Source organism: Astatotilapia calliptera, chromosome 7 (assembly GCF_964374335.1).
Source record: "Astatotilapia calliptera chromosome 7, fAstCal68.1, whole genome shotgun sequence".
Lineage (NCBI taxonomy): Eukaryota > Metazoa > Chordata > Actinopteri > Cichliformes > Cichlidae > Astatotilapia > Astatotilapia calliptera.
In genome coordinates this window covers 44075221-44088752 of record NC_137428.1, presented here as the reverse complement: position 1 = coordinate 44088752, position 13532 = coordinate 44075221, and the positions used below count along the sequence as shown (strand labels likewise).

General features: G+C 40.8%; 1 protein-coding gene across 1 annotated transcript in view; it reads left to right on the top strand.

Moving 5' to 3' along the window:
* Positions 1 to 11573, top strand: part of ntrk3a (neurotrophic tyrosine kinase, receptor, type 3a) — a 91235-nt gene extending 79662 nt beyond the window's left edge. The window contains exon 19 of the mRNA XM_026174778.2: positions 6163 to 11573. Within this exon, the coding sequence (XP_026030563.2) occupies positions 6163 to 6348 (186 nt within the window). The 3' untranslated portion in view covers positions 6349 to 11573. The remainder of the gene's footprint in view (positions 1 to 6162) is intronic.
* Positions 11574 to 13532: the final 1959 nt, after the last annotated feature.

The following is a 13532-nucleotide window of genomic DNA, read 5'->3' as shown; positions in this document are numbered from 1 at the left end:
TGTTCTTTTCTTGCCTTCTTCGCAGCTACATGAGAGTGAGCTAACTCCCTTGCAAGCTCCACCAGGAAGTCCACCCGTCTTTCCTTCGTCCCGGAGCATGCTTGATACAGCACATGTGCATTCAGTGCTGCCATGTCAATCATGTTATAAAACACGGCAACTGGCCAGCGCCGTGTTCCTCTGCGGACAGTGTACTCCCGAACCATCTGGTCCATCACATCCACGCCACACTTTGTTTTGTTGTAAAGGGTGACAGTGTTTGGCTTCCTTTTGGTAGTGTTATCAGTCTGAACCACGCCGTGCATGCTGCTAAGAATATAGACTGTCTTCTTCCGTTTGGCCGCATACGCCGTCAGCGTGGCAGCAGAGGTTGAAAACACCTAAGAAATAAGATAAATTGTTATTTCCATAGCACTTTTACACACAATGAAACACATAAACATAGAACCAGAAAAGACCTGCAACATACCTGAGTGGTGAATTCATTGCGATCTGTCTGTCTAGTGGATTGAGGAATTTCCCTGCGAATCTTGTTGACTGTGCCGAGGATGGTGGTTTTCCGTCTAAGAAGTTTTTGCGCAAGTGAAAGCGATGTGAAAAAATTGTCCGTGGTAACATTTCTGCCCTTGTCTAGGAATGGTTCCATCAGCCTCATTACTACATTTTCAGAAAGTCTCTCCCCAGTGGGACGACTGGGGTCCTTGCCAAGATATGGGAAGACATTGCAAATGTACTTGGATTTTAGGTCGCAAGCCACCCAAAACTTGATCCCAAACTTGTCCGGCTTACTTGCAATATACTGCAGGAAACTGCACCGAGTCTTTGATGGGAAAAGCTGTTCATCAACGGTGATATGTAGACCAGGGTTGTAGCACGTGATGCAGTTGGTGACAAATGATCCCCACAAACTGGAAATTGCAGCGAACTTATCAGTCTTTGCTCGATCACTGCGGGTGGACTTGTCATCAAAGCGTAGGTGTTGCATGATTTCTTTGAAGCGGTTTCGTGCCATAGTTCCAATTATCTGTGGGTTTCCCAGGTTTGCTGACCAGCAGTCATTTAGAGATGGAACCCTGGTAACCCCCCGCAAGATGACAATTGCAATAAATGCCATTAGTTCAGGGAGGTCCATGAACCAATGAACATGCTCCGTTTGCTGTGCATGTTGAACAGTCCATTCTTGAATGCTACGAAGCATGTCAAGAGTGATGAAACACAGGAAGCTCCGAAGGCGACTCGTGATATTTCTCCTGGCCTTAGCCGTTGGCTCTCCATCTGCAGCGTACGCTTCTATTGGGGTGAAAGGGAGACAGGTCCCCACCTGTTCTTCACGCCACACTGTGCCATCTTTCGCTGTCTCAGTCCCCAAACAAGCTCTCTTTTTAGGTGCAGAAGCAGTCTCCTCATCTGCAGTGTGAACAAATTCAAATTGTGAGCAATGGGAAGGTCCAGTATCTCCTCCTCTGTATCAGAATAATGTCTGAAATATCTTACTTACAAACTACATCCACTTACTTATTTGAAATGAAATAGGAAATAACATGAAATGCAACTAACCGGAAGACTGATCAGACAGCTCTGAGTCCGAATCCGGCTGAACTTGTAGGTCTTCTCCATCCGAGTCACAAGGGTCGACTTCCCTCAGGATCATTTCCAAGGCCTGCTGAGTGGTGAGTCTTCTCTGCATTTTCTTTCCTTGGAGAGGAGGTCCGTACACCACAGAATTCTTCAGGGCAATGAAGGATTAGGCTAAGTGTAGTGAGATTGTATCATATATATAGGGCTTGGCTTCCTGATCAATGCTCCACTACCAAAAGGAAGCCAAGCCCTGCCACCCTTTACAACAAAACAAGGTGTGATCACATTGATGCCACAATGGACGACTGATCAATGCTCCACTACCAAAAGGAAGCCAAGCCCTGCCACCCTTTACAACAAAACAAGGTGTGATCACATTGATGCCACAATGGACGACTGATCAATGCTCCACTACCAAAAGGAAGCCAAGCCCTGCCACCCTTTACAACAAAACAAGGTGTGATCACATTGATGCCACAATGGACGACTGATCAATGCTCCACTACCTTTTTTTTTTTTTTTTTACTTTGATTTTTATTAGGTTATTTTATCATTGTGGACATACAGTAAAGAAAATAACAAACAGACATACAAATGGGTCTATAATTCTTGCAGTATTCTTTGTTTTTTCCTTCTTTGGGTAAGATTGTTATAATAGCTTCTCCCCATGATGGTGGAGCTATTCCCTGATTCAGAGTCCAGTTGAAGCAAGATAGAAGAAGTGGCTTGAGTTCTTCTTTGAAAACTTTGTAACTTTGTAGGTGTGATCACATTGATGCCACAATGGACGACTGATCAATGCTCCACTACCAAAAGGAAGCCAAGCCCTGCCACCCTTTACAACAAAACAAGGTGTGATCACATTGATGCCACAATGGACGACTGATCAATGCTCCACTACCTTTTTTTTTTTTTTTTTACTTTGATTTTTATTAGGTTATTTTATCATTGTGGACATACAGTAAAGAAAATAACAAACAGACATACATATAAACAAACAGAGTCTGGAGTTTACATATCTTTCTCCATTTATCACATTGCAGAAAAAAAAAGAAAACCTATTATGTTATTTCATTTGTGTCACTTCTGAATGTTTTCCACTTCCTCCATAGTCTGTCGTATTTACCTCCCATCAGTCTAATGTTGAGTGTTATTTTTTCCATCTCTGAGATATCCTCTACAATACTTGCAGTATTCTTTGTTTTTTCCTTCTTTGGGTAAGATTGTTATAATAGCTTCTCCCCATGATGGTGGAGCTATTCCCTGATTCAGAGTCCAGTTGAAGCAAGATAGAAGAAGTGGCTTGAGTTCTTCTTTGAAAACTTTGTAACTTTGTAGGTGTGATCACATTGATGCCACAATGGACGACTGATCAATGCTCCACTACCAAAAGGAAGCCAAGCCCTGCCACCCTTTACAACAAAACAAGGTGTGATCACATTGATGCCACAATGGACGACTGATCAATGCTCCACTACCAAAAGGAAGCCAAGCCCTGCCACCCTTTACAACAAAACAAGGTGTGATCACATTGATGCCACAATGGACGACTGATCAATGCTCCACTACCAAAAGGAAGCCAAGCCCTGCCACCCTTTACAACAAAACAAGGTGTGATCACAGGGCTTGGCTTCCTTTTGGTAGTGGACAATTGATCAGGAAGCCAAGCCAAGGTAAATGCAGACTACAGATACCATGGCAGTGCCAGGATTGTGAGTGATTGCTGAAAATGTTGAAATGTACTCACTCACTTTTTATAATTATTTGTAAAAATGTGTACAAATGGTTGATTTTTTGTACTGTTTTTATCAATAAATCTCAGCAACAAAGGACATACACCCATGTGTGTTGATTTCTCCCTAAGATGGCAAACTGAAACACTCCAAGTTGGTGACTTTTGGAGATTTGTTTCCCTGGATGATTGAGAATGCATCAAGATGAAACAAAAGGAAGCTCACCGCTTTTAGCAGCTCCCCCACCCCCTCATCCACACACCCCCACTCCCCTCCCTCCAGAATTCCCAGGTAACAACCCAATTTACATATGAATGACTAGCCAATTTAGCTTCCACTTGCCTGAAGCTAAAGCTTAGCTAAAAGCCTACCAGCCATTTGGCTGCTCTCCGGGTTTTAAAGGTAGAAAGGTAGAAGCCTGGGCCTTCCTAGTGTTAAGTGCCAACCAGTCTACCTAGCAAGGGAATTTACATTGATTGACCTTATTGCTGTTTGCATCCCTCCCACCACTAACGCCACAGCTAGGACCGTGGAAGATAACTACTGGATGCTGAGTACACCAAGTCAGGCTCTCTGATCACATCACCATCATTCTGAGACCTGCATACAGACCCAGAGTGAGGGCCTTCAGACCAACACAAAATCAGATGTGTGTAGCCAGAGGGGGCCTCCTCTGCTCTGAAGGATTGCTTCAGCACTACAAACTGGTACATCTGACCGGTGATCAGCATCGCGGAGCACGACGTCCGAACGGCATTGAGGAGAGTGAACACAAGGACAAGAAACAGGGTAACTATGTGAGAATGCTGTTTGTTTATTACAGTTCAGCGTTTAACACAATAGTGCCCTGCAGACTGTTCACAAAGCTCAGGGATCTGGGACTCAATAGCCGTCTGTGTGCTTGGGTGTTAGACTTCCCCACTGGCAGAACTCAGGTGGTGAGGGTGGGCAGATGTGTCTCTAACAGCATCACCATCAACACAGGAGCACCACAGGGATGTGTCCTCTCGCCACTGCTCTACTCCCTCTACACTTCAGACTGTGTGTCCACCCACGGCTCCAACACCATTGTGAAGTTTGCTGACGACACAGTGGTGTTGGGCGCCATCTCCAACAACGATGAGACGGCCTATATGGATGAAGTGAAGAATCTGGCATCGTGGTGCCAGGAAAACCACCTCCAGCTGAACGTTGGCAAGACCAAGGAGCTGGTGGTGGACTTCAGAAGGAGTCAGCACAGAGACTACAAGCCCATTATCATCAATGGAGCTCCAGTGGAGAGGGTGCAGTCCTTCAAGTATCTCAGTCTCCACATCTCCTCAGACCTGACATGTCTGCCCACATTCAGGTCCAGACCAAAAAGGCTAGGCAGCGCCTGTATCACCTACGACAACTGAGGAAGTTCAGGGTCTCTCCAAAGATCCTCAGGATTTTCTATACAGGCGCTGTGGAGAGCATCCTCACACAGAACATGACATCGTGGTTTGGGAACAGCTGTGTGAAGGACCAAAAAGCTCTCCAGAGAGTGATCCGTACAGCAGAACGCTGCTGCAGGATTGCTCTCCCCCCGCTTCAGGACACCTACACCAGGAGATGCCGGACTAGAGCAACGCAGATACTGAAGGACCCGTCCCATCCTGGCAACAAACTGTTCCAACTTCTGCAATCTGGTAGAAGGTTCCGCATCTTCCGGGCAAGGACAGAGAGACTCAAGAGGAGCTTCTATCCCCAAGCCATCCGGGCCCTAACTATGCATGTGACAAATAAAAAACCTTGAACCTTGATCATCAAACAATCACCCACCTAAAACAGACATTAAGGAATACGCTGACGCTGTTGCAGCATACATTGCAAAATGCACTGATAATGTCACTCACTGCAAAACTGTTACTGCCCATGCTCACCAGAAGCCATCGCTCACAGGACAGGTTCATAGGCCCCCCAAGGCAGCCTTTAGGGCCGGTGACACTACAGGACTTGCAACAGCTATAGAAAACCTACCCTGTGGTATCAGGAAAACAAAATGACAGTACAGTAAGAAAATATCTGGTCCTTTCACAGTAACAACAGAGGTCTTTCTGCAGGGTCTTTCTGGTGTGGAATCCAATCCTCAGTGGACACTTGAGTGCCCATTGAGGTCATTACTGGCGTAACAAGGGAAGAGTCTGTTGATGATCTACAGATGACGACACAATTATTAGCCCCCCTATTAAAAATTAGGTCAAAATTATTACCCCAATCATGCTAAAAGTAGGTTGTGTATCCTTGTTGTAAGGTTTCATACATGTTTTCTGAGCAATCCCAGGCTATTTTTGTTGGACCTTAGTCTTCAGGTCACCCCGTGGGTTTCCAGTGGAATTTAAGTTAGAGTTTGAAGCAATAACCCAGACCCAGTTTTGCTTCAAAATCTTCACATATCCTTATTTTTTTCTTATGATGCAGATGACACAAACAAGTACAATCACTGGCTTTAACAATGTTCAGATTTTCCTCATACTCCTGGCATTAACAGGAAAACTCAGTAGATGTACTGCTTGGTTTCATTTGTAAGAAGGGTATTTAAAAGAAGTCTTCCTAAGGTTCAAACATTTTAACATTATTGTTAAAAGGCTGTTTTGTTTTCTAAAACTGTACTCTACAGGATAATATGTACCTGGATTATTTGTATGATGTAGTCATTATATACTGTGTGCATCACTTGTTGCCTGTCAGTGTAATGACACTCCACAATACAGCCATAGCCCCGGCCAGTGCATTGCACAACTGATGCAAGTCTGGTTGCGTAGCAGTCCTTTCTTAAACAAGACAGTAAAGTATCTCTGCTCAACTACTGGTCTCTGTGTCTTTACAGGTAATCGAGTGTATTACTCAAGGCAGAGTACTGGAGCGCCCAAGACTCTGTCCTAAGGAAATCTACGATATTATGCTTGGCTGCTGGCAGAGGGAACCGCAACAACGTCTCAACATTAAGGACATCCAGAAGATGCTGTTTACTTTGATGAAAGCCACACCAGTCTATCTGGACATACTGGGATAATAATAGCCCCAAGGAGACACTAATGGAATATATTCAAAGCACTGAATTGCCCCCGAACAGAAGTGATCTGTCTGCATACTCTGTGGATTAGGGGCTGAAAATACCCTGTTTTCATCTGCCAGATATTTGAGGACTGCAACTAACACATTGTATATTATGTTTATTTAACTGGACCAAAATGATCTGAATTGCATCAGTACCTAATAATCTGGAACCTGCAAATTCTATACCCATTTTGTTTTTTCAAATGGAATTGTAACTAAAAAGACTTAAGTATACAGTATATATTGCAACGATGTGGAGTGATTATGCTGATTGTTCTGATGTGGTATAGTTAAGGTGTCACATCATAATAATGTGGGTTTCACCCTGTTTTGATCATAGCAGCACTAGTTCTAATCAACTGTTAATAAACCCTGACCTGGACTGGTAGTTTACTGGTAGTAATCCTGCCCAGGATTACATTGATCTCAGTTGGTTTCACAAACCTTAAGTAACCTTCTAGTCTTCCTTTGGCTTATCTTCGCCAGGTCTTCGTTTGTGAAATGTGAAAAGTCAGAAGGATTAATTTATTCTCTTTTTAATTATTTAAATTTTTATCTGTGCCCAAGCTGGTCAATTTCCCAAAATCTTTCTCATACCTTGGGTTGCAATGGTAGCCATCTTTAATCTAAAGTAATGATGGTGACTATAAAGTTTCAAAGTACTAGCATTTCTGTTTTCTGTTTTTAACTTTTGGCTACCCCAGAAACCAATGGCAGAGCCAAAATATTTTCAGGGGTGGCCAGGCTGAAAGGCTGAGGTTGAGCACAGAAAATTCACTTTCTTTTTAGAGCCCTTTCCATCCCCCCTTTTTCAGAGAAACAGTATTCACTAGATGTAATTCAGTTTCGTGGATCAGCACATGGATCCCTAAAACGTTTTGCTGTTGGTTGTTTATGTTACACTGTGGCCACAATTTGGCTCTGCCTCTGCCTGAAACCACCAACAGTCTTGTGACTTGTGACACAGTTGTTCTGACGCAGGTATTTGGGGAATAGACCACAGTTATTGAGCATTTACAAAGACCAGATAGTTGTATCTTAATGTCAAGGAAATGTGTAGTTTGTGTGACCATGTGCAGATTATATTTCTTGACTTTTCTTTCTGTTCATGTATAAATTAAGGAAGGAGGTGAAAAAATAGAACAATGCACATAAATCAAATATTTCATGTACAGCAGCTGCTACACATGACTGCTGTTCTTAAGTGCTAGTTCAGTGGCAGCTTGCAACACAGTTTTTATCTGAAACATCATTGTTACAACACTTTTAAGTCCTGAGCTCATGATAGCTCACTGAGCTGCTTAGCTTTACAAGACCCTGACCATACCTTCCAATCCTGAGCCTGGAAGCATGGCCTGAGTGACTGTCTGCCACTATAGAAATGGACCTAAGTGCCTCCTACTTCTTTCTGAACACTAGGAACCAGGAAAGTAGTCTTTCAAAATAATAGCACTTTTACATTTTGTTTACCTGCCTAATGGCCACTAGCTGTAAACTCTTGTTTTTCTTATTACCTAGTTTCATAAGTATCTAAATTTAAAGCAAAAAAAAAAAAAAAGCCAAACTACCCAACGTGAAATTGAAATTACATTACATATACACTAACCAGTCAATTTATTAGGTATACCTGTTAAACTGGTCATTAGCATAAGTATTAAATCAGCCAATCGCATGACAGCAACCCAGTATATTTAGACATATTTAGACATTGTTGTTGACCATAACTATGATCACAGTATACCCATCTTTTGGGGTGTGGTGAGACCACAGCTTCACGTTGTGGATGTAGAACCAAAAAAACTGTACTAACTGTGTCAGCATGGATCAGAATCTCTGAGAAATGTTTGGGGTACCTTGTTGATTTTATGGCGCAAAGAATTATGGCAGTTTTGAAATTAGAAACTGGCCCAACTCACTATTAGCAAGGTGTGCTACTAGACCGTTTACAAATAACCTTTTGCCATTTTCCAAAGCTAAAAAAAATGAATGAACTGATATATGTGTGAACTGAAAGGATAATACTTGAGACACTAGGATGTATATACTGTAAATCTGTCTGTCTTAAGATATTTATTTTGTTTTCCTATGTTGGATTATTTTCTTGTTTCTCAATATGTTATTATATGATTAATTTAAATCTAATAGATCTTTTGATTTGCTTTCCAGTTGTAATTTACTGTCACGAGTTGCATTTATCTCATTAGAGACTGGCTAAAAAAAATCTAGATTTAAGAAATGTCAATTTGTTTTGTGTCATTTTATACTATGCATCCATCGATTCATCCATATTCTTCCTCTTATCCAATTCAGGGTTGTGAGGCATTTCATATAATTGAAATAAATTAATAAAAAATAATAAGTCAGGAAAACCGATTAAAACTACAAAGTTACAAATGCTAAAAAGTCAATGTTTTATTGCCCTCTTCAAGAACTGTTCAAGGATCAAATGCATTCTTTAATTTAAAAGAAATAGTTTGTCATTCATCGACCACAGTCAAAAAATGACAACACTTTCATCAGTGTGTCTAATGATGTGTCGTGCACCTAGTCTCTACACTGTATTTGAGATTTTAACTGTTTTGTCCATACTGGCCTAAAGAATTTAAAATCTAGTCTCACAAGGAATTCAGTGCATAAAGTTGTTAACTTCATATGCTCTTGGGTCAATGAGTGAGTACTGGGTTTAGCATTGCCTTACTGACTCTATACCTCAGTTTTCAGCGAGCATCATGAGATGCAGGAATCGGTATTTTTCTTTATTTTACTTGAATCAACAAAGGGCAGCAGCATGCTGTCCATTAGCTTGATACATGAAACCCCTCCTAAGCCATTAGAAGAGTCATCTGAAGAGCAAAATGAAAAGCCTTTAATTAATTATTTATTGATATTTGAATGTATCATCAGTCTACAGTGAAAGACAGACTTCATTTATTCCGTCCCTTATTGTTAAATGAGACAGATTTACAATACTGTGAGTCACTGTCATCCTATTCTGTGCGTGATGTTTGAGTGTCACGTAGTTGGTGTTGGTTTTTATAAGATTTTGTTTCCCAAAAGTGTATTTATTCTAAAACAGTTCATCTAAAATAACTGAACATATACCTGGGATTTGCATTGATATATAGGTATATTGTATAAACATTAAGCAGGTGCATCACCTGCATTGCCTGGGTAGTATGAAGAAATCTGATTCTGTATCTTTTCTAAATTTAGATTAGAGCTGTGTAATTAAAGATATGTGCATTTCTAAACTGCAATCCTAATGCTAGGATAAAACATGATCAAAGTTATCTTACAGTAGACTTGCTTACCAAGTATCATCCATAATGTGAACTCTTGTTTCTAAGCTATTCATTTCATTTGAGCAAATTGATTATATTTGCATTAGTGTCAGTGCTTTAAATTGTGTCTTTCTCTCACTATGAGTGTTTGCTTACTCCAAGTCCTCCAGGAAGTCAGTATTACTTAGTGAATTACAGAATTAAATTTTGTTTCATTTGTTTTCTACACACAAAAGAAAATCCAGATTTTAGAGAAATTTCAACACATTTCTAGAAAAAGTCGGTTGCACAGAACTCTAAACATAAAATCAAAGAAGTTAACTCTTTCAACATGAAACACAGCACCCTCAAAACTGATTCTTTCCAACTAAACAACACAAACAGCTATTATACGATTAAGAGAGAATAAAAAACACTGATTGGATCAATTCAAAACCTACCATCAGAGGTGTTTGACTATGTCTTGGCTTGGCTTGGCCATGGTACATACTTTTTTTTGTTTTGGAAAAGTATACATGTTTATTTTTATTTTGTCCTTAGATACCATTTACAGTTATCTAGTGCATTATAACCTTTGTAATGGAAATAAATGAGAAACAAAACAAAGCAAATCAGTGCACAGATTTTTAGAAAAAACGTAACAAACAAAACATTTATTTGTTACCACAATACAAAGTTTTCAGATGAACTGACAAAAATAAAAGAATGCCTTCTTCCTCCTAGGCTTTTTTCTTACCTTTCCTCTTCCTTTGTGTTTTGGTTGCTTCATCTTCTCCCTATCACTTGAAGCTGATGCTATCCTCTGATACAGGATCGTTCTTCCGGTTGAGTGGTTCAAAGGAGGAGCATGAGCGAGATGAATTAATAGTCAGAGTGTACTTTAAGGCCATGTTTCTAGAACAAAATGTGTTTGTGTTCAGAGATTTGCAAAACTGTGATTTAGATTTGAGTGAGAGCAGTGGAACTCTTCCTAGCAGCTTGGAGTTATGATGATGATACAAAAACTTTATATTTTTACAATTTTGTACATAGTTCCACTTTTTGTTTGTAAGAAATGGGCAAAAGATCATTCATCTCAATTTTATTTTTATGCTCAAGCCAAAATTAGGGACCCAACAAGCCATGTTAGAAGAAACTGAAGAACAGAACCATATTCAATTCAGTTCAGTTCAATTTTATTTATATAGCTCCAAATCAGAACAACACTCATCTCAGGGTGCTTCATACTGTAAGGTAAAGACCCTACAATAATATGGAGAAAACCTTTACAATCAAACAACATCCTTGGTAACACTGGGAAGAAAAAACTATCTTTTAACAGGAAGAAACCTCCAGCAGAACCAGGCTCAGGGAGGGGCAGCTATGAGTGGTTAACCTTATCCTGTTTTCTCAAGAGACTTTCCTAAATGCTGCAAGCATGCTATTTTGATACATGCAAGCTTCCTGGAGGACACAATTGGCTAGCAAAATACATCAAATTGTATTACAAAACAGAAATCACCAGATAAATGTTTCCTGTATGATCAAGCCTTAAGCTTTCACAGACTGACAATCTTGGTTGTTTCTAATGATATTTGGGTTAAATGAAATCTTTCTCTCTGTTTGCTCTTTGTATTCTTCTTTTTCGTCTATTGTGTTCTCATTTATTCTCTTCCCCTTTCCCACTGTCACTTCACCATACAAAGTTTCTAAGCTGAATATGTAAGAAACATCATTACTCTATTAAGAATCCATGTCTTTTCTAATTGTTGTATATCCATCTCAACACATATGTATGTGAATCATTTGACTTATAAAACTTGTATAACATCTTTCTGAAAAGCTTAGACGTGGTGATTTTTTAAGGTGGCTCTGTGTATCATTCTGACTCTCAATTCTCATTAAAACTGACTTCAATGATCTTTGCGTTCACTTATTTTTTAACCAGAAAAAAGGGGAAATAAGTGACTCATACTCATTATGTAACATCAATTCCCTACTTCAAAATTATATTATTCCCCAGACATTTACATACATATCTGGAAACTGTGGCTCAGTTTCTCAAAGCTCTGAACACAAACTGTGTTAATTGGTATGTTTTAATTGTTAATTGGTTCATCAAAACTCTCCATCTTGCGAAATGAAAATGCAGCACTCAAAACCATAGCATAGCTTGAGTAGTAAAAATGACTGTTCTGATGGCTGAGTTTTGTTTGTGTGTGTGTGTGTGTGTGTGTGTGTGTGTGTGTGTGTGTGTGTGTGTGTGTGTGTGTGTGTGTGTGTGTGTGTGTGTGTGTGTGAGCTTCAACCTTAAGAGTTTTGTGTGTATCTGGAGGAATCCAGGAAGATAAGAAGTGTGTCAAACTGAGAGCTGGTTCCACATAAGAGAGGTCTGAAAGCTGAAGGCTCTGCCTCCCATTCTACTTTTAAATAACCTAAAAATCACAAGTAAGCCTGCAGTCTGAGAGAGAAGTAATCTATTGGGGTGATACAGTACTATGAGGTCTGATTAGTCTGTGCTTTGGGGCGTAGCCAGGCAAGCTTAAAGAATTATAAATAAATACATGTACATATGAACATACCCTGTACATATGGAAAACTGTCCCTCGGTCCTCATTGGTCAACTCACCATTTTTTATGTCTCTCTCTCTCTCTCCTTCTTTCTCTCTCCTTTTCTCTCTTTACTCTGTTGTGTGTGTGTTCTGGTTTTGGTGCAGAAGTGGGACTTTCGGGGTTCCTGGCCTAATCACTCACCTGCTTCTGATTACCTCTTTGTACCTTCTTCCTACCTGTCCAGATGCTCTACGGGCTAAGGAAGGCCAATTCTTCTGCATCTTAACCATGGGGACAAAGGACCTCAGGCCTCAGCTAGAGACTTTTCACAGGCGTAACTTAAAAGTCCTCCAAGCATTATTGCCTTCCAACTGGAGAATTCCCTGCTACAGAATGGTCAGCTATGTTTGGATTGAAAGACATTTGCCAAATAGTTTAAAAACTGTGGACAGCCATACTAGAGTCTCTGATTTTTATTGGAGATTATGTATCGGAATTTCAGGAGCGGGACCACGCCTCCAAACACGCTCCTTCCAGTTGTCATCTGTATAGGTTCCCCCAGTTCTGCAAGCTGTTCATTCTAGTTTACGTGCCCCACCCTCCCTTCCTCCCTCCTTGTTCTCAGTTCTTTAACTTCTTCATTTCTGTTTAGTGCACGGGGATCTGCCAGGCCCGGGAGCCATTGCCAGTCCCCTTCGATGCCTTCCCCAAACAGCAGCTCAATTCATGTCAAAGCATTTACTTTTACCTACTAAAACGCTGTCAAACCTAAAATGAGGACGTGGGCCCAGCTAGTGAATTAGCACACTAAACTTTGACTTGGAACTCCACGTGAATCCAATTTGTGTCCATACCTTGACAGAATGATCCGATGGACCCAGCCGGCTCGGGTCAAGTGAGTTGCGCCCTTGCAAACCAACAAGAACAGCTGGGCTGGCACGAAGAAATGCTGCAGCACATCTCAGGAGAAATGAACACAATCACCCTTCACTTGGGTGAAGTGAAAGGTATGATGCAAACACATGTAACTGAATTTTCTGGTTAACCTACCTGTTCGTCACAGCCCCGCACCACCTGTTGTTCTGCAGCCATCGCCGCCACCCAATTTTCTGAAAAGGCCTTTACCTACGCCTGAGTTAGTTAGAGAAAGATGGTGAGTTAGAGAAACATGGGGGTTTTCCATACCAAAAGTTGTGCCCACCAATAACGATGGGGTTATTGGCGGGCAAAGTCTCTAGTGTTTCATGTTAGCTGGAAACATGCCAAGACTCATGCTTCTAGCTAAAATCTCAGTCAGCGGTCAAACGTACTTCCTCAAAGCTTTAAT